Source organism: Hydra vulgaris, chromosome 01, assembly GCF_038396675.1.
Source record: "Hydra vulgaris chromosome 01, alternate assembly HydraT2T_AEP".
Lineage (NCBI taxonomy): Eukaryota > Metazoa > Cnidaria > Hydrozoa > Anthoathecata > Hydridae > Hydra > Hydra vulgaris.
In genome coordinates this window covers 37,907,647-37,929,022 of record NC_088920.1, presented here as the reverse complement: position 1 = coordinate 37,929,022, position 21,376 = coordinate 37,907,647, and the positions used below count along the sequence as shown (strand labels likewise).

The 21,376-nt window shown below is 27.3% G+C and overlaps 1 protein-coding gene across 4 annotated transcripts in view; it reads right to left on the bottom strand.

Annotated features, from left to right (window-relative positions):
* LOC100206897 (rho guanine nucleotide exchange factor 12) overlaps nt 1-21,376 on the bottom strand; it is a 120,411-nt gene that overhangs the window by 52,423 nt on the left and 46,612 nt on the right. For 3 of the 4 annotated variants that reach the window (XM_065788090.1, XM_065788091.1, XM_065788092.1), the window contains 8 exons: nt 18,855-19,319; nt 18,162-18,268; nt 17,608-17,705; nt 2,238-2,313; nt 2,076-2,117; nt 1,918-1,978; nt 807-1,014; nt 583-674 (listed from right to left, as the gene is read on the bottom strand). In XM_065788090.1, coding sequence (XP_065644162.1) covers nt 583-674; nt 807-1,014; nt 1,918-1,978; nt 2,076-2,117; nt 2,238-2,313; nt 17,608-17,705; nt 18,162-18,268; nt 18,855-19,319 — 1,149 coding nt within the window. Of the gene's footprint in view, nt 1-582; nt 675-806; nt 1,015-1,917; nt 1,979-2,075; nt 2,118-2,237; nt 2,314-17,607; nt 17,706-18,161; nt 18,269-18,854; nt 19,320-19,481; nt 19,603-21,376 lie in introns of those variants that run through there. The other variant, XM_065788093.1, reaches the window with a different exon arrangement.

The window sequence follows — 21,376 nt, the reverse complement described above, 5'->3', positions numbered from 1 at the left end:
ATATATATATATATATATATATATATATATATATATATATATATATATATGTAAATATATATATATATATATATTTATATATATATATATATATATATATATATAGTTATGTCTCTGATTCAATTATAAAGGCTACCTTATTACAATTTATTCACTTTGTGTAAAATATTTCAAATCTATTTGTGAAAAATGAAACATGAACATCTGGAATATATACATACATACATATATATATATATATATATATATATATATATATATATATATATATATATATGTATGTATATATTCCAGATAATCATGTTTCATTTTTCACAAATAGATTTGAAATATTTTACACAAAGTGAATAAATTGTAATAAGGTAGCCTTTATAATTGAATCAGAGACATAACTAACAATAAAACCTTATATAATAGTAGTACTTTTTTTTAAAATAAATGAAACTGTGTTCTATATTTTAAGATGTTTCAGAATATACCACCTAATTTACAATTAAATTACATACTTACAAAAATAAGAACTTTCTTTAAAATAAAAATTCTATGTGATTAAAAGATTAAAAGATTTCAACATTAAAGTACCTTTGAAGGTTTTTTTGATTTTGGTCCAAGACCAGGACATTGATCTGGAAGACTCTTGAAACAAACTCGCTTATGCACATTGATTTCACAAACTACAAATTCAAATTTATAAATTTAATATAATGATATAATCTATTAAAATTCATTTCCATTAAATATGAAAATATAACTAGAATTTTAGATTTTGATAACATAAATAAATATATTTCTTAATAAATGCTAACCTTGACATTGGTATCCTTGAGTTCCAATACCCCAAAGTAACCCATCACAGTAATCACAAAGTGTCAAGTTAGTGTACTGCATGCTAACAAACTGATGACCATTAACTGAATGGCTTTTGCGCTTTGGTTTAAATACACCAAATGAGGTTTTCTCTTTTTCAGCAAAACATCGACAATGTTCAAGAACACTTCCACGACCACTTGAGACCTGTTAAAAATAAAAAAACCATAACTTAAACATGTCTCGTTAGGAGAACTTAATAAGTAGCAGAAAAGCATGGCCCATATGAAACTTGATAAATGTAACTTAATTCAGCTTTGATAATTATATTATTATATGATAGCAATACTATATGATTAGCATATTTTAAAGTACCACAAAGTATGTAAATTTAACTTCAAAACCACAATAAAAGTTAACATATTTTTAAAAAGATTGTTCAAAAACATCTTTGCAGTCTTCATTTAAACTTTTTTTACTAACAATATCTCCGCAGCAAGTCATGATAAATGTCACAGCTTACAGTCATGAGACTTTATAAGTGTCCAAAAAAATATTTGTTACAGTTCAAATTTTTTGGTCAACTTTTAAGTTTGACTTTAATGCACACATGTTTGCTAGCTCGACAATTTGACAATTAAAAACATTTTCCACAAGCTTCACATTCACTTTCTATTCTAGCCACTTTCAACTTTCTATTCTTGTACGACAACATCTCCTTGAAAACCATTGTCAACATTGTTTTGCATAATGCATTACAATGCAAAACAATGTAATATACATATTACAGCCCCATCTATTATTATTTCCTGCAACTATTATTGTTTAGCCAGGGCTAGGGTTGTTAAAAAAATCCGTATTTAGCCAGTATATATCATAAAACATGCCCTTAGCTGCAATAAAACTATTTTATTTTTATTTCATATTTCTATTTTTAATTTTAGACATGTATAAGCCCAAGTTCATCACATAAGGATGACACTCAAAACTGCAAAAAGAAACTTCAAAATGCTGACCTAACCCTGCTTTTTTAGAAACCTTAACCAGCTCTCTCAAAAAAGCTCTCAATTCGTTTGACAACTGCAATGATAGAGATTTTTTTGTTATTACCTTTCCAGGAGTAAGCCCAGCCTGTTTAATGAAAGTTGCTAAAGCAGATGCCATTGCAGTACTAAAAAAATAAAATTAAAAACATTCTAATTTAAAAGGATTTGTCTAAATTAAGTATTAAACAAACAGATTTTTCAATTTAAGTTAAAATGTGTTACTTTCTATCATTTTGTGGTTCATCAGTTGATTCTGCATCTGCCCTGTATAATAGTAAAATGTTAAAACATAAAAAATAAAATGTAAAAGACTTTTTATAAATATAAACATTTTCTCAAGTTAAATTAAACTTAAAAATGTCTTTAACTTATATTTCAGCATACATCAGAGTTTCTAAATGAGGTAGGAGAGTTTGTTCAATGACTTTTAACTCTTTATTGCGATCAAGATGAAGATCATCTGAAAAAAATAACATTATTTATAATGAAATAGGTCTTCTTTCTCTCTATATAGTTTGTACTTAATGCATAATGTTTTATTCCCGAATACGGCACACATAGCTAAAAAATAAATCTTTTTCTGCAAAAAATAAAGATAGCATTTTTCTTCTTAGCATGAAAACAACAATGCAATAAGGGCATACTTTATATATTTAAAAGTAGTTTTTATACCTGCAGAGTTGATGAAAAATTTTATTTAAAATATATCATATATCTATATTAATGACAAATCCTATACACATATGTGCATATCAAATATATCATATTAATAGCAGAAATTATAGGTATATACAAGCCGGTACAATTTAATACATCATTACAAAATTAGTTTTTATCAATATTTTTTTTTTACTTTCTTTTTTGTATGGAAAACTATCTGGATGAAAGTTTTAAAAATATGAACAATATATATTTGGGACTACTAAGGCTCCTTAGCTGTATTGATGGGAACTTACTTAGGAAAAAGAAAGCTGTAATATGAAGTATACATGCCCAGTTTAACTGTGGGCGTGTGTGGAAAGATCTCATTTGGTAATCTTTGTTGTGTTGGTGTCATGAGATATATATATATATATATATATATATATATATATATATATATATATATATATATATATATATATATATATATATAAATGTGACAAGCTAAAAGTCCAATATTTTTTAATCAACAAAACAATAAAAAATCTAGTTAAATCAAAAAGAATAAATTATGAAAAAAAAATAGCTGAGTCATCAAAAGAAAATCCAAAACTATTTTATGCATATGTTAATCAAACAGAAAAATAAAATTAGGCATTAATATAATAACAGATAAAAATGGTTCTTTACAAACAAATCGTGATAATATTGCTAATATCCTCAATGAACATTCATTCAGTATTTGTTATAGAAGATCCAACAAATTTTCCTAACATTACAGTAAAAACAAGCAAGATTTTAGAATTAGATATAGACTCAGTAATAACTCAAGATGTCGTTCGAATTAAACTAAGTGAACCAAATGTCAATAAAGCATTAGGAGCAGATGGTGTAAGTTCATATGTGTTAAAAAAATGTCAAAATAGTTTTTGCAAACTATTCAAAAGATCCTTAAAAGAAGAACAAATTCCACTCATATGGAAAATGGCAAATGTAACACCACTATACAAGAATGGAGATAAAAATGATCCTGCAAACTATAGACCAATTTCATTAACGTCAATACCATGTAAAATTCTTGAATCAATCTTAGGTGACAAAATAATGGATTACATGTTAACAAACAATTTATTAAATAGTAACCAACATGGTTTTCGAAAGAACAAAAGCTTTACTACTAATTTACTAGAAACACAAGATATTTTATTTGATGCTGTTGAGATTGGCTGGTGTAATGATATGTTGTATACAGATTTCTCAAAAGCTGTTGATAAAGTACCTCATATGCGATTGATGTTAAAGTTAAAATCATATGGTATTTATGGAGTAATTCTAAATTGGATAGAAGCCTATTTACATAATAGAAAGCAACGAGTAATTTTAGGGGATTGTGTATCAAAATGGCTAACAGTCGAGAGTGGAGTTCCACAATGTTCTGTCCTCGGGCCTCTTCTATTTCTTATTTTTATAAAGGATCTGCCAGACACATTAAAAAATAATATCAAATTATATGCAGATGATAGCAAAATTATAAATATTTTTAAATCAGATGAAGATATTCGCATAAACAAATTACAACTAGATATTGATAATATTATGAAATGGTCGTCATTATGGTTAATTAAACTTAACTATGAAAAGTGTAAAATTATGCACATTGGCTTTAAAAATCCATGTATAACTTATTCAATGTTCGACGCTGAAACTCAACAGAATAATATCTTAGCAACATCAAAAGCAGAACGAGATTTAGGAGTAACGATGCAATCTAATTTAAAATCGACCAGTCATATTGATAAAGCTGTCGGAAAATCAAATCAAATGCTTACTCTTATTAAACGAACTTTTAAATACTTTGACTCGAATATGGCAAAAAAATTATATACGACTTTTGTACGACCCCATCTTGAGTTTGCAATCCAAGTATGGTGTCCTTATCTGAAGCAAGACATCTTAAAGTTAGAAAAAGTACAGAGAAGGGCAACAAAACTCGTACCAGCTTTTAAAAAAATGCCATATGAAAAAAGATTACAGTTATTGAAATTAACAACTCTAGAAGAACGTCGTTTAAGAGGAGATCTTATTTTTCAATATAAAATACAGAACGGTTATGAGGAAATAAATTGGATAAACGACTCAATATCTAAAGTTCAATTAAAACCTTTCAATTTTCGTAGTCATAACCAAAAGTTAACAAAGGCATACTGTAAGAGTAATGCTAAATATAATTTCTTTTCGTGTAGAGTCGTAAATGCTTGGAATGGTTTACCACCACATATTGTCGAATCAATAACAATTGACCAATTCAAAAATAAACTTGATAAATCAGATTATTGCAAAAATTATTTTTTAAATACTAAATAATATTTATATACATTGAAAAGTAAACAATGCTATTTTTAAAACATTTATAGCTGCTATAGCACAACATCTTCTGTGCTCCACAATTGATTTCATCAATTGTCACAGTGTACATTATTATTATTATTATTATTATTATTATTATTATTATAAATTATAAATTATGTTAGTGTATTCTAGCAGAGCAATAATAAATTAGTAAAAACACTTATCTAATTTTTGATTACTTCAACACTGTGTTTCACCATCAGTAGGTTCATCAAGAAAAATTCTTCCTGATGAACCTACTGATGAAGAAATTTGTGCTCTATTATAATAGAGCAGAATATTATGCCCTTATTATTATGCTTAATGCCTTAAAATACCCTTATGCCCCTGTTTTGCATATTTTAAGGGCTAGAAATAAATAAGAATATAAAACCAAGAAAACGGCTTGCAATATTGCAAAACTGTTGAATATTCCAAAATCCAATACATAATGTTTATGCTGACCAAAACTAATTGCTTTTAATTAAGTTTTTTATAGTTTTAATGATAATAAAAAATCTAAATATGAAGTTTACATCAAATTTTGATGTTTTGTTCTTTTCATTATAATTGTTTTTTTCATTATAATTTGTTTTTTTATTAAAAGTTAATGCTTTTTATAAAAATTGTAGTCAAGTTCTGGGTTTATATCACTTGACTGAATCACATAAATCTCCATACTTCAAAAATCAAAGAAATATTTCAAGAATGGAATATCAAAAATTAGGTACAAAATTATAGGCAATTAATCCATAGATTGCAAATGCAGTGTAGGCTTGTAGAAACCTACATTTTTTCAAATATAGCATGAGAAGAGTATGGATTATACAAAGTTTTTTTTAAATTTAGGCTCTATACGCTGTAGCAGACTATGGATTTAACATGAAAAGAGCTTTAGCAGATTTAGATCCTTTATTAAATATTTTCCATGCGTTGGTCACAAAATAATTTCACACACAGTCAATTTTTTATTCAAATTTAATATCAAACGATATACCTACAGTTAGGGTATGTATTTTTTTAAATTATTTTTAATATTATGTTTATTATTGTTATAAATAAATATTATAATATTTAAGGGAGAAATATCATAAATAAAATTTAATAAAGATGACAAATTAAGAACAATTGAAATAACAGAAACTGAAGCTCAAGAATATGAAGAAATTAATTTACTTAAAGATAAACTTAATAGCTTGATTGCAAAGTGCAAATCATTAGTTGGTGTATTTAGACATTGTGAAGGTAATTATTTTATACAAATTTTTCAGAATTAATGTTTTTGATATTGTTAGAGCATAAATTATTGATTACATTATTTAGTTCCTAATGATAATATAATGATAAATAATGATAATATCAGGGCCGACAACACCTGTTTCAAAGAGCAGGGGAGGGGGGGGGGGGGGCACAATAGTCAATTTTTTTAAAAAAAGTCTTTTATATCTAACTTTCTAAGAAAAGAAAAAAAAAGTATGTTTATGTTTATAACAAATAAGGAGGCTTTGCAAAAAAACGCAATGATGGAGGCCTGGGAACAAAAATACCCTAAAATTTTGAACCTTACAATTTTATGCTAAATTTAAATTTATCGACAGGTTTTAGATTTCATTAAAAAAAAATTGTAAATTACAAAAATTATTACCATGCAAATTTTTCAACCAACTCTCTCCCCCCACCCCACCTAAAATGTGGGAGTTGTAAACTTGCATGGTAATAACTTTTTTAATTAACAAATTTATTAAATGAAATTAAAAACTTTTCAATAAATTTAAATTTAGTATAAAATAGTAAAGTTGAAAATTTTACTATATAACTGCCCTCACCTTTGGGCAAGAGAGAGGGCTAAAATTTTAGGGTATTTTTGTTCCTAGGCCTCCATCATCTTGATTATTTGCAAAGCCTCCTAATTTGTCATAGATATGAACATACTTAAGTTAGCACAATATGTGAAAGTGCCATATCTGAAACATCAAAAAATCTGTATATATATATATATATATATATATATATATATATATATATATATTAGGGTGGGTCAAATTTTTTTTTTTTTTATGAAACATGAAAATAAAGTTGCATTTTGGTGTCTCTATTAATGATATGTAAAAGAAATGTATTTAAAATTTGATTTAGTTTTGCCAACTTTAACTTGAATTTTACTATATTAGGTCAAAATGATGCCATTTTACAACAGTTGTATAATTGCAGGATAAAAGCATTAAGATTTAGGTTTTTTGATGATTCATGTTAATAATATTTTATTAATAGTATACAGAACTTTGCAAAAGTTTAGAGCACCCTACGAAATATAAGACAAAAAGCTGTTAGTGTTGTTTGTTGACTTCCGATAACATGATCCTGTACTTCATTATAAGATATATACTTGTATATATTACATTTAAATTACGTTGTTTGTTTTTTTGTTTTAGTTTAATTAGTTAAAATTGAAAATAAAAATGGCTACTGTTAAAACAAGAAGTGAAACTGAACATGGTATACTTGGACAACCTAGACCATTCAAAACAAATCAACTGCCAACTTCTGCTGATGTTTTCAAAGCATATGACTATTTATTAAAAAATAACAATTGCGCAAGTGTTACTGAAAGAGCAACAGTCATAGCTAATGAAATTAAAGCACTGTACAACAAAGCAAGTATTCCTACTATTGCAGTCAGCAGCTTAGTTATTCGCATAAAGAGACTAATTAACAAAGTACATGAGCTTGGTAAATACTCTGATCGCAAGAAGTCCTCTGCAACATTTAAATCAAGTTTACAGATGTTAGACCAACTATTCTATATTTGTCCGTGTAAGTGTTTTAATAAAGGTGTTCGAGAAAGGTCAGCTTGTTCATGTCCACTGCCAAAAAAAATTCCAACACTTGAATGGGAGTTCTGGATAGATCAAAAAACGGTACGGAAGATGGTAATAGGAAAAGTAGACAAAGAAGAAACAATTAAGCTGCAGAAGAGAGAAAAAAGAGGAAGTAAAACATGCAATTTACCGATTACAGAAAAGAAAATGAAGTTTGATAAAGAAATTGATCCAAATGAAACATATTGCAGTGATAATGAACAGTCAAAGCCAGATGAAGAATTTTTGCCAATTGAGATGTCAGATGGTAAAGTGACGTCAAGTTATGAAGTGATGTCAAGTGATAATGAGATGTCAAGTGATGAAGAGATGAAGGTTTACAACACTAAACAATATCCTGAGTTGTGTAAGGCCATGGATAGGTGTAAAATCAGTAACAGGGATGCTTGCCTAATAGCAAATGCTGTACTAAAAGATTTAGATCTTATAACACCAGAGAATGCTATTGATCCAGCAAAACTTCGTCGTCAGAGAAATATGTGGAGGAAAAAAGAAGTTAAGAAGCATGCTGCTGAAGTCCAAAAAATACTTTGCATTGGATTTGATGGAAAGCAGGATATCACTTCCGTTAAAACAAGTGGTGTCAAACGAAATTTCAAAGAAGAACATTATGTGATAGTGTCATTTCCGCAAAACAAATATGTCAATCATGTCACGCCACAAAGTAGTAAAGCTGTTGATATTGCACAAGAGATATTATTGAGCATCAACAACATCAAATCATCAGACACTTTAGCAGCAGTTGTTTGCGATGGTTCTGTGAATAACACAGGTCAACATAATGGAGTAATCAGAAAATCAGAAGAAGGTCTTGGGAGAACATTGCAATGGTTGGTCTGCTTGTTACATGCAAATGAACTACCTTTTAGAAAATATTTCTCTGTTGTGGATGGTGGACGTTCAACAGATCCAGCTACTTCAACAGGTAAAATAGACATTGCACTTGATTTTGATCCAAAAGATTTATATATTGTGAACTTTAAACATATACCTGGTAAAGTTGAGGATGTAAGTGTTGATGTCAAGAAAGATTTGAGCTCTGATCAGATATACCTTCTAAAAGCTTGCTTAGCTGTTCAGCAGGGATACACTGCTTGTGATCAAATATTGTTCCTCCAGACTGCTATGCCAGGAAATCTGAACCATGCAAGGTGGCTAACAAAGGCCAATCGTATTTTACGTTTGTATATGTCTAAGGAAAATCCTTCAAAACCATTGCAAAGAATTACAAGATTCATCGTAAAATTTTTATGCGCCATCGTGGTTCAACATAAAGTGTCATTCTTCCTGCCTTGACGAAGCAAAAAACTTCTTTTATCTTATGAAGCAGTGCTATGAACTAGGGAAAGAAGAGTGGAAAATTCTTGAACCAGTGTTGCAAAACAACTGCTATTTTGCTCATCCTGAGAACATTCTTATTGGAGGAGTTACAGATGAAAATGTATCAACTCGTCAGTTTTCGTGTGACAAAATAATTGACGCACGAGCTACATCATAAAGTAGCAAGATACGTGTCTTTGATAAATCAAGCATCAAGCTTGATCCGGAAGCTTCATCATTCATAAAAATGATTGACTGGTCTGTTGCTATTGCAACACCACCACCGCTTTTATCAACTGTTTCTAATGATGATCTTGAACATTTCCAGTTCCACGTTGATGTCTTGAGTGGTATTCCATGCCATTCTCAGGCAGTTGAACGTACTATTAAAGACATCTCAGCAACAACTATGAAAGTTTTCGGGCACAAATCATGACATGGAATGATTTTGCAGTGTTGTAAATTTCGAGCAGAATTACCGAAAATTGACTCTAAATCTGACTTCTTGAGCCATAACAAATAGCAAATAACTGAAAAAATTGCTGTTATGTGTTGCCTACTACACTCTGACTATTTCTCCTTTAACAACTACTTGCATTTTTAAATTTAATGTAACAAGATGTCGAGTAATGGAATATAGCATTAAACCACGTGTATTTACATTATACGATTATACAGTAATTTTAATTCCCAAAGTTGCGGATCCAAGACACACTTCAATTTTATTTCAAAAAGTGTTTTTTTCATAAGTAGACTGTAATGCAACATTTTAGTAATGTTTCACAGCCCTTACTTAACATTTACATCATAATGACCCACCCTAATATATATATATATATATATATATATATATATATATATTATATATATATATATATATATATATATATATATATATATATATATATATATATATATATATATATATATATATATATAGATAACAATTAAAATATAGGATTGACGAAAAGGCTTAAAGAAAAACAAGATTTTACAATATGACGTAAAGATAAAATTAGTGCAAGATGTTAAAACAAGATGGAATTTAACATATAATATGCTTGATTCAATTTTTTCAGATAAATATGCTTTTTATATGAAAATGGTGCTGAATGCATTTTTCAATATGTGCCTTCAGATGACGAGTTAATAATAATAAATGATTTTTGCAATTTTTTTGAATCACTAAAAGGTTTGACAATAAGCTTAAGTGGTCGATATTATCCCACAGTTCCTTTATTATTTCCAGCTGTTTGCATTTTATTGAAAAGTAAAATAACTAATATGGAATTCTCTACAGATTCAATAGAAGCATTAAAATTTCAATTACTAATATTTTAACTAATGATATTTTTGTGACACTTATCTTAATTTTCTATATAAAAAATTTGAATTTGTAGAAAATACAACCCCACATCTTGGTTTAATAATTCGAGCAAAAAAACCAATTGTCAAATAATGCGAGTGATGGAAATGCACCAAGACATAAAAATATTACTTTCATTACACAGTTAACGTATACATTTATCATAAAACCATGTACAAATCTGCTTGTGGATCAAATTCATCAAATAGGAATAGAATTCGAAAAGTATGATAGATACTTAATGATAGTTAATGAGAGCAACAAGGCATTGTTTCCCAATTACGAAATTGCATTCGTGTAAAACCGAGATGGTTTTTTTCCCAATAACTTACTGACTCAGGGACTATTTAACTATGGAAGAAAATGGGTGTATGGCTTTTTATCAAACAGAAGGTGACACCAATAAACTTATAACCCTAGCTTGTAAAATGATTTTGTGCTAAAGTGCAACTTCAGTAGCCTCCGAAAATTTGTTTAGTGTAGCAGGAGTTATACAAGATGAACAAAGAAATTGGTTACACCCTATGCATTTGAATATGCTTAATTTTATAAAGTTTAATATTATGCAGAAATATTAATTTCAACTTTCAATTGACTATTAATAATGTAAACAATTTTTATACATTTTTTTACACGATTTAGGCAACACTTTTTATTATATTTGTCAAATAATTATCTTAATAGCGTAATAATCAAACTCTTGCTAACATGTTAACATTAAATAACCAAATCTTAAATTAAAGTTGTTTTGAATGAGTCGGTTAAAAAAAGAAGTCATTATTGAACTGATTTTTACTGTAAACTTGTCGTTAGTTTAACTCAAAGTTTTTCCCTTGTTCCTTTCTTTGTATCATTACTTACCCAAGGTTGTAAGAGAGCAGCTAAATAGTCACAGTAAGTTATTGGGAAAAAAGAGATGGTTTTACACCAATGCAATTGCGTAATTGGGAAACAATGCCTTCATTGAAATCAAAAAAAGGACATAATTTAAGTAATCAATGCTAAAAGATAACTAGTCGCCCATAAAGTATGTGTGCTTTAATTTTGATCCTCCCCTCCCCCGCATTTTGCTATACTCTTTTTGAGTACCCTCCATTTTTATAAAAGTACCTATGCTTTTAACCTAAGCAACTTTTTAGGATTTTTTTTTAATTGTTTCCTTACTTTTATAAATTGCCTTTTGCCCCCATCTCTTATACACCATTTGCAGACCCGCTGAGGCGGGTCTCCCCCATCCGAGCGCACTTACTTTATGGACGATCCCATATTAAAATGCTTAAAAATTGCTCACACTTGTTTTCAAATAGAATTTTATGTTTAGTCAATTTCACTTTTCTATTTTCGAGGTGCTCTGTTATATAAGCATTTGCTTTTATTACCTCAATAACAACAAGTAAATTAAATTTTTTTTTGAAGTAAACATTTTCCAAGATTTTTTTAAAAATGCTTTCCTCCATAAAAAAAAAAGTAAGAGTGGAAAGGTGGGAAGGACACTTGCTCCTTGAGGTGTTCTCGGCCCTGGAAAATGTTTTCAAACGCAACATCATAACATCATTGGGACTATACAAATGCTGAAAGAAAAACAACAACTTGGAAACAATATTTAATAGAAGCTCACCAGAACTAGCACTACACAAGCGCTGAAAGTTTTCAAGCTGTAGCTAGTCTAAAATGTAGTGATAAATTAATCGCAAGATTCAGTAAGAACTGACAATGGCCAAACAGCACTTAAAGTTAAATTAAATTTTGTAATGGAACCAAATATTTTACTAAGTTTTACATATGAGAATATAAATAGTAAACCTCCATTTCTGCTAAGCCAAAAGCAATAAACACCCGAAAGTCTCAAGTAAACCAAAATCGAAGTGATAAATATAAAGATATATAAACACTGACATAGAGACAGGTTGCGGAGGGAGCGTTACCCTTCCCTGAAACTAACTTAAAGTTTCAATTTTTTCTATTTAAATTTTAGCTGCGTTAGGCCCCTTTAATTTCTTTTTCAGCCCCCTTTTCGGTAAGTGCACATTCCCAAATTTTTCTTCCATAAGGAATTGTTTCGCAAGTATTCTTTCCAAATAATTTGTTTCGCAAGTTTCTTTTTGTAAAGGGTTATTATGGAATTATTATTAATTTTTTTCGTATAATGCATTAGGGAAGGTTAACTTGCGTATGTACAACTTCCGCAATAGCAATTTGAAATACAGAAGATAAAAATGCGAAATTTTCGTAAGTTTTTGTTTATGGCAAACAACCCTTATATATATATATATATATATATATATATATATATATATATATATATATATATATATATATATATATATATATATATATATATATATTATGATTATTAGAAAACAGACTGGACACAGTCCAACACCACATAACTGACACTCCCAACTTGTGGGGACTCCAGTTTGGTGCCCAGCTACACATTTTTTTCCATCATTTCCTCAACATACTACATTGCAGTATGTTGGGGAAATGGGTATGGGATAATTGTACTTCTAGCTAATTCAATCTCTCTAGATATTGAATTAGCTAGAAGTACTGGAAAATAACCTCCTGCTAAACTTTACACTATTACCATCATAAAACTTATCCTTGACATTGGCTTACATTCATTTGTATTGAGCTATATAATAAATATATAAATTATAAATAGCTATTTAAAATTGCCCTACCAAATAGAAAAAAAGCAACTTTTGTTGTCCACTTTATTGTTTTACTCTCTGACAAGTAAACATAGAGCTGTGCATCACCCAAATCTTCACTGCCCATGGTTTTATTGTAAAGGGCAACAACATTTAGTTTCATAACCATATTTCCTTTTCTGTTATGCTTTTTAGTGAAACCTGCTTTGGCAACAGTAGATAGTAATATTGGCTTTCTTTACCATCTTCGTATGCCACACACAACAAAGGAACTTTTCTATATTGGCAAACCTCTTTGCTTTTTAGTTTTGATTTAATGCAGATTTCTGGTAGACCTTTCCTGTTAATTCTCACTGCGTCTGTTGCAGTGGTCTGATGAGTATATAGATCTAATAGTATAGTTGAGGTATAACAATTGTCAATACCTATGTGATGACCTTGATAGAGGAAATTAATTTGGCGCAAAAGATAAAAAACTAAACTATAATTCATACCATAGGCAATGGCTGCTACATCTAGGTCTTTTCATCCCTTATAAATTTTGAATTGACACAATTAACCATTGGTGCTGTCTAAAATGCATTATAATTTAATAACAAATTGAGAATGATGTTTGTTTGGCATATATTGATGGAGATGCAGTGTCTTTCCTTTGTAGCCAACCATACTCTCATCTATGGAAATGTGGGTAATAATAATAATAAAGAAATTTGTTGTTTGTGGATAATAATAATAAAGAAACTTGTTGTTAAAATGTTCAACTAAAGACTTAATTTTATAAATCTTTTTGAATGGTTGTTGATTTGGCACATGGATGTCTGAAAAACAAAGAAATTTAAGCAAAAGTTGAAACTGGTCACAATTGAAGTGGGTAACAAACCAGGGAGTAGATACACAAGAATGACTTATATCCCAGTAAAGTTTAAGGTTAGCTTTTTGATGAAACCCATGTTGATTACAACTCCAAGGAAAGCCTTGTCTCTAAAATATTGGTCTTTGCCTGTTTAATTCATTCATGACCTTTTGATGTTGGATGGGATCTCAAATGTTGTTAATTATTTTTAATCCACATATCAGCATAATTATTAGTAAAAGTCACTATATTTTGCAAAAATTCATGAGTGAAAAACAAGTCAAAATAGTCAATAAATTTAGACTGGTGCAATTGAGTGCTTAGGTCCTGATACATCAGTAAAGTAAACAAAATCAGGAACATGGTCATTTATTGAAACAAATACCTAATCATCTAAAACATTACCACCAACATCATCAACATTAACAACTTTTTAAAACATTTGTGAAATATTGCTACATTGACTATCTTATATTCTGCTGCTACAAGGTAGTGCTGCTACATCAACTATCTTATAGCCTGCTCCTACAAGGAAGTGCCGCTATATTGAGTGAGGGTTTGGTTTGGGCAAGCAATGTATCATTTTGAAAGAAAAACTTTATTCAAGTTTTTAAACTTTTTCTGGTCTTGCTTATTAGCATTCTACCATGCAAGACTCAGTTAATTTAGCAGGACTCCTCACATGTTCTACCTATTTGTAGATATGTATGTGTGGGTGTGTGTCTATATATATATATATATATATATATATATATATATATATATATATATATATATATATATATATATATATATATATATATATATATATATATATATACATATATAAATATATATATATAAATATATATATGTATTTACACACACACATATATAAATATATATATATATACATATATATATATATATATATATATATATATATACATATATATATATATATATATATATATATATATATATATATATATATATATATATATATATATATATATATATATATATATATATATATATATAAATATAAATATGTATGTGTGGGTGTGTGTGTGTCTATATATATATATATATATATATATATATATATATATATATATATATATATATATATATATATATATATATATATATATATATATATATATATATATATATATATATATATATATATATATATATATATATATATATATGTATTTACACACACACACACACACACACAAGAAAATATTCAATAATACATAAACTCTCTATACAAATAGTTATTTATTAAATTTTGTAAGAATTTACAAATAATATAGTTGCAATATCTATTTATTTATCTCTTATTAACGATCATTTTTTAAAGACAATGAAATATTAACGACCGTTTTTTAAAACAATGAAATACTTTATTCCTAATTTGTAATTGATTGTTTGAAACTGTATCAAATAAGCAGTTATTATTTTAGAAGCTAATAACCAGCTTCTTTGAAATTGTATCAAAATCTGTAGTAATAATTGCATTAAAATCAGCTGTAATAATAATCTAAAGTTAATAATGAGCTTATCTTAAATATAAGGTGCATTCTCTTTTTGACAATATTATTACGTTGATTAAGATTTTTTTTGTTTATGTCATTTATTTTTTTTGCTTTAAATAATTTACTTGATTGTGCTTGTTATTATTGAACATTGTTTTTAAGACTCAAAAATTTTTTTATGAAATTTTTTAAGGATCAAGCTCTGTTAATAAACTTTTTATTTATTAACAGAGCTTGATTGAACAGAATTTATTTTTTAATTATGGATTCAGAGTAGCACATAATCCACTTGACACAACTCAGAAAAAAGTTACTCTTGGTTTCTGTTGCATGTTTAAAACCTTCTCTTGGTTTCTGTTGCGTGTTCAATGTTTGGTCTTACTAAGCCTACAATTTTTAACTTAGTGAAGCGTTGTTGAAAATAAGGTTCTATTTTAGATAGATCAAAAAATTAGTTGAAAAAAAAATTAAAAGAAGATTTAAGATATATTCTTTCGAGCTTTAGTGCCCTGCAAAAAACACACACTTCTGTGTGATGTCTAAATTGGTTGTGCCATGGAATCTAGCTGAATTCCCTTTAATTACAATGGACAATTTAAGGTAAACCTTTGTTTATGTTTTAAATACTACAATTATAACCTTTAATTAATATATGTATGGGGTAGAGAAGAATTAATATATTTGTATAGGGTGAAGATTCAGAGCACAGTGGATTATTATAACATGATAAAGAAGAGGCGCCACAGAAATGGTCCATCAAATACTAAATTGAGAAAAGATTTTCTTCATGGTCTTCTGACATGCTTTTTGGTTTAGTAGAAACCCTAAAGAACTTATTGAGAAGATCAGGAAAGATAAGAAGAGGACTTCTGTAGCCATTTAGAAAGATATTGCATTAATTTTGGATCAGCTGAGAGAACAAAGAGGAATAATTGGAAAAAATGGATCAAAGGTTCTCATATGCTGTTGAAAGATCACAGAAGAAATATTTGCCTAATAGGAAAAGCGCAGGACTACAAATGTTCAAATATTTGTCTAATAATAATAATAGGAAAAGCGCAGGATAGACTACAAATGTTCTTAACATTTCACACAGCTCTGCCAGTAGACCTGATGATATTTCTGATTTAGACATTGTAGCAGATCTGGACAAAGAAGAATCAAGCTCATCATTTCTACTTCCAAAAAATATTCTAAAGAAAACAGCTCTTACAGCTATAGGAGAAGGACAGTCTACTCAACAAAACACTGCAATTGTGTCCATTGTTATTGCAAACTCTGGAGCTAAAATTGACCCTAAAATGCTCATATTGCAGTCAAAAAAATTGTGATAATAGCATCTGCCATACAAATTGATTGGTTTAGTGCAAGGAAAACAAAAAGAGATCAGCTTCAAAGCAAATTAGAGGAAAATAGTATCAAGGTTTCTAACAGTAGTGTAAATTGCTACTTGATCCAAACAGGTTTTTTTTGGGACCAAGTAAGTAGTCACTGCTGAACAATCAAAAAGCCAAATATCTTTAGTAGGACAACATTTGTTAGGACTCAACACAAACTCCTTTGGAACAAATGAAGTTGATTCACATTGTTTTATTGTACACATTGTTCTTGCCCTTTGCTCATTTTTTCTCATATGCAACCTGGATCTTTAAAATTTACTAATTCAAATTGTTTTGCTAATTCAAATAGTTTGCTACATTAGTAATTTCAAGTTACTAATTCAAATTTTTTGCCACATTTTTCTATCAAAATTTTGTATCAAGGCTAGTCAATGATAGCCTTGATACGAAATTTTCAATTTTCCACGGCCTAGAAATCAGATATGAATCCAATTAATATAAAAATAGCCAACATTCAGAGAGCAGCATAATTAAACTTGAAAAATCTCATTGATTTTTCTTAAATTAATGTATGAAAAAAATAATTTATTTGACATGTTAAAAAGTTTGTTATCCTAAAATGTGCATTAATGAAAGTTTGAAACAATATAAAAAAACTTATTATTTTACATGATTTTTTTTTATGCTTTCAAAGTTTTTGATTCTAATATTTTTTACACCACTGCATATAGAACTTATAATTAAACACAATAAATAGTTAAATAAAAAAAGCAAATAGTTAAAGACCTTCTAGTTGATGGTCACCAAATAAACCACCAAGACCCAGGGCTCTTTTGTTGCGAAAGTCTGCAAGTTGATCACCAACTTCATAAAAAACAATTTCCCTAAAACATATAAAGTGAAAGGGATTTATTAAGAAATTAATTAATTAAAAAATGGTGGCAAAAAAAGGAGTACTTTACTTGACATATAAAGATTAAATATGGATTTAGCCTACAATATAAAACAGCTGTTAATAACCAGTTGCTATCTTAAACAAAAGTGTAGGATTTTCTGGGAGTATTTAGACATTTCTAAGAGTTTTAATAACCTTTTATTTTTATGAAAAATTATATGTACTGAAATTTTAACTAAAGTTCTTTGATTTTTTTAATAAGTAAAGCTTTGAATGTTTTCTTTAAACAGCTGTAAATTACAGTTATTTTTCTATATTTAGTAATATCTTGGGATATTTCCATTTAGAATGTATATTGATTAGTAACCATGGATAAATTGTTTAGCTTGTGCTAAAACACTTCATTTTATAGAAAAATATTATTTTTACAGACAAAACTCCACACCTTGCAACATCAAAAATACTATGTAAACGATCTTCTGTGGTTTTATTATTGTCAAGTGAGTCTTCAATAGCTATTTCTTCAAGCTCATCAATATCTACTTTTAATGGCTAAAAACAAAAAAATAAATAAAAAAACTACAGGAAGCATAAAAACATAAAAAAAAAAAACATCAAAGCGTAGTAATTATCAAGCTTATAAGTTTGTCTGAATTAAATTAATTTTAAAAACATGTTACATCTGTATTTTAATAAATTTTAAACCAAATTATTTGAAATGAATTTAAATGATGGCTTTATTATAACACCCAATGAAGGCTTGGAATGGTAATTAACAATGGCTTGCTGAGATCTCTAATGATAGTTTGGGTTATATATTAACACTGAATACTTGTTTTTATCAATAAAAATAACAACAATTTATACTCAGCAATGGTTTCTATATTAAAAAATTATGGAATTGATCTTTAGATAACTTTATATATATACTCATTCATAACATGTGTTAATAGCAGATAATGGCTTAACATTAATTAACAATGAGAAAACAGTTAACAACATCTATATAAACTCAATAATGAGTATAATATAAAAATATAAAAATTATTATAAATTTTAAACTTTTCAAAGAGCAACTTTTAGGCAACAAATCTTACTATTTAGTAAAAATAAAACCTACAAACCATGTTTCACTTACTGCATTTCGAGCAATGAATGTTGAATATATTTCATATGCCCATCTCTTTAAATCCTTGATACTACCAGATTCATCTTTAAATATTGAAGATACTAACCAAAAAAATAATGCACTAGGGTTACTGTTTGACATAAGAAAATGTAAAAATACAGCCAAATGAGCTGGTCGAGTAGCTAATAGCTTCAAGTCTACAAATGGACCATGGTCTCTAATATTTTCATTTTCTAAATCAAACTCATAGTCTTCCATAGAAATAACTGAGCCAGCTAAATTAGTTGGAATGCCAGCAAGATTTTTTTGCTGCACTTCTAAAAACATTGAATCAAAAATCGTATTATCTTGATCGCGCAAAGTTGTTGTATTATTTAATCTTGTTGGCAAAGGCAATCCATCCAATTCATCATTCTGTTTTGTTATTGTAGACATTTTAGTATCGAAGGTAGGAGTACTTAATGATGGTTGAAGCTACCCAAATAAAATGAAAACTATATATCAAAATTAGATTAAAAAAATATATATAAATAGTTTACTTTTTCAGAAATAATAATTAAACTTTTTTTATAACAACTTTTATTGTAATTAATAATTAAACAATGGAATGAGATTTAAAATATTTGTGAACAAAACCTTAAGAAGTAACTGGATATCAATAATTCCAAATATGAAGCATTGTAATTGATTAAAGAATATTGAGGTATCATTAAACCCATCATTAGCACATTTTCATTATGAAAAAATATACTGAAAATTATACAAAATTTATATTAATAAAAAAATTTACTTTCTGAAAAAACTTTTAAATAAAAATAGCGCCTACTATGAAGGTTACACTTAAAATGTTGGTTTTGAATATATATATATATATATATATATATATATATATATATATATATATATATATATATATATATATATGTATATATATATATGTATATATATATATATATATATATATATATATACTTAAATTGCTTGTTTAGATGAGCACTCTGATGTCACACTGAAATAACCTGACTCGCAGCGTGGTGCTGCTACATCGACTAAAGATTTGGCATGGGGCAGCAATCTTTTCTTTCATTCTTTGTTTTTTTCTTATATTTCTTAAAACGCGGCATGCTATAAAGATAAGCAAAACTAGGAAGCAAATACTTATCTAAATAGGCTATAAAAGATATATATATATATAATATATATATACACACATATTTATATATATATATATATAATAATTGTATATATATATATACACACATTTATATATATATATATATATATATGTACATAACATATATGTATATATAAATATATATATATATACACACACACACATATATATGCATACATAACACATATGTATATATAAATATATATATATATATAACATATGTATATATATATATATATATATATATATATATATATATATATATATATATATATATATATATATATATATATATATATATGTGTGTGTGTGTGTGTGTGTGTGTGTGTGTGTGTGTGTGTGCACACATATACATACATATCATACACAAATATTTAGATATAAAGGAAAAAATGTTTGATTTTTTATTACTATTCTACTTCTTTTCTCCTTTGTCTAAAAAACTGATTAAAGTTGAATTTCAAAAAAAAAAAAAAATACATATACATACATTTTGTATATACAGACATACATACATACATAGACACATACATACATACATACATACATACATACATACATACATACATACATACATACATACATACATACATACATACATACATACATACATACATACATACATACATACATACATATACATTCATACTTTATAAACAAAAAATAATTTAAAAAAATGAATATATAAAAAAATAATAAAATTAAAAAAAAACCTGAATAAAAATAAAAAACCTTAAACTTATGTAATTTTAAACCTTGTCATGTTTGCATAAAATAAAAAACATATTAAAACTATTTTAAATTAATCATTTTTGAACAAAATGTTTTGAAAGTAAATACTCAACAGTCTAATAATAATATTCATCAAGCTAAATAGAAAACAAAATTTTTTAGCTAATTAAATTAATCTAACATTTTTAATCTTCCATATCAACTTAAAAATGTTTTAAAAGAACAACAAAAAAGAAGTGTTTTAAATCTATATGCAAGAGTAAATATTTGAAGAAATCAAAGGTTTTAAATGAGAAAAAAACACAATAAAAGAGGTTTTAAAGTCAACAATAAACAACATAAAAAATTAATTTTTTATAATACATTATAAACAAATAATAACTTCCATATAAATTAAAATTTTATTCAATTTATAAATAAGTCTATTAAATCTTGAGTAAATAAGAATTCGAGTACAAAATTTTAGTAACTCCATGACTATAAAAATATTTAATAAAACTTCATTATATTTATGTCAAACAACCTCTACATTGTTAAGACACCATTTTAACTATTTAAATTATAAATAATACTAAATTTAGTTTCTTATGTTGTTTTTTTTAATTCAATCTTTTTGTAAACTATT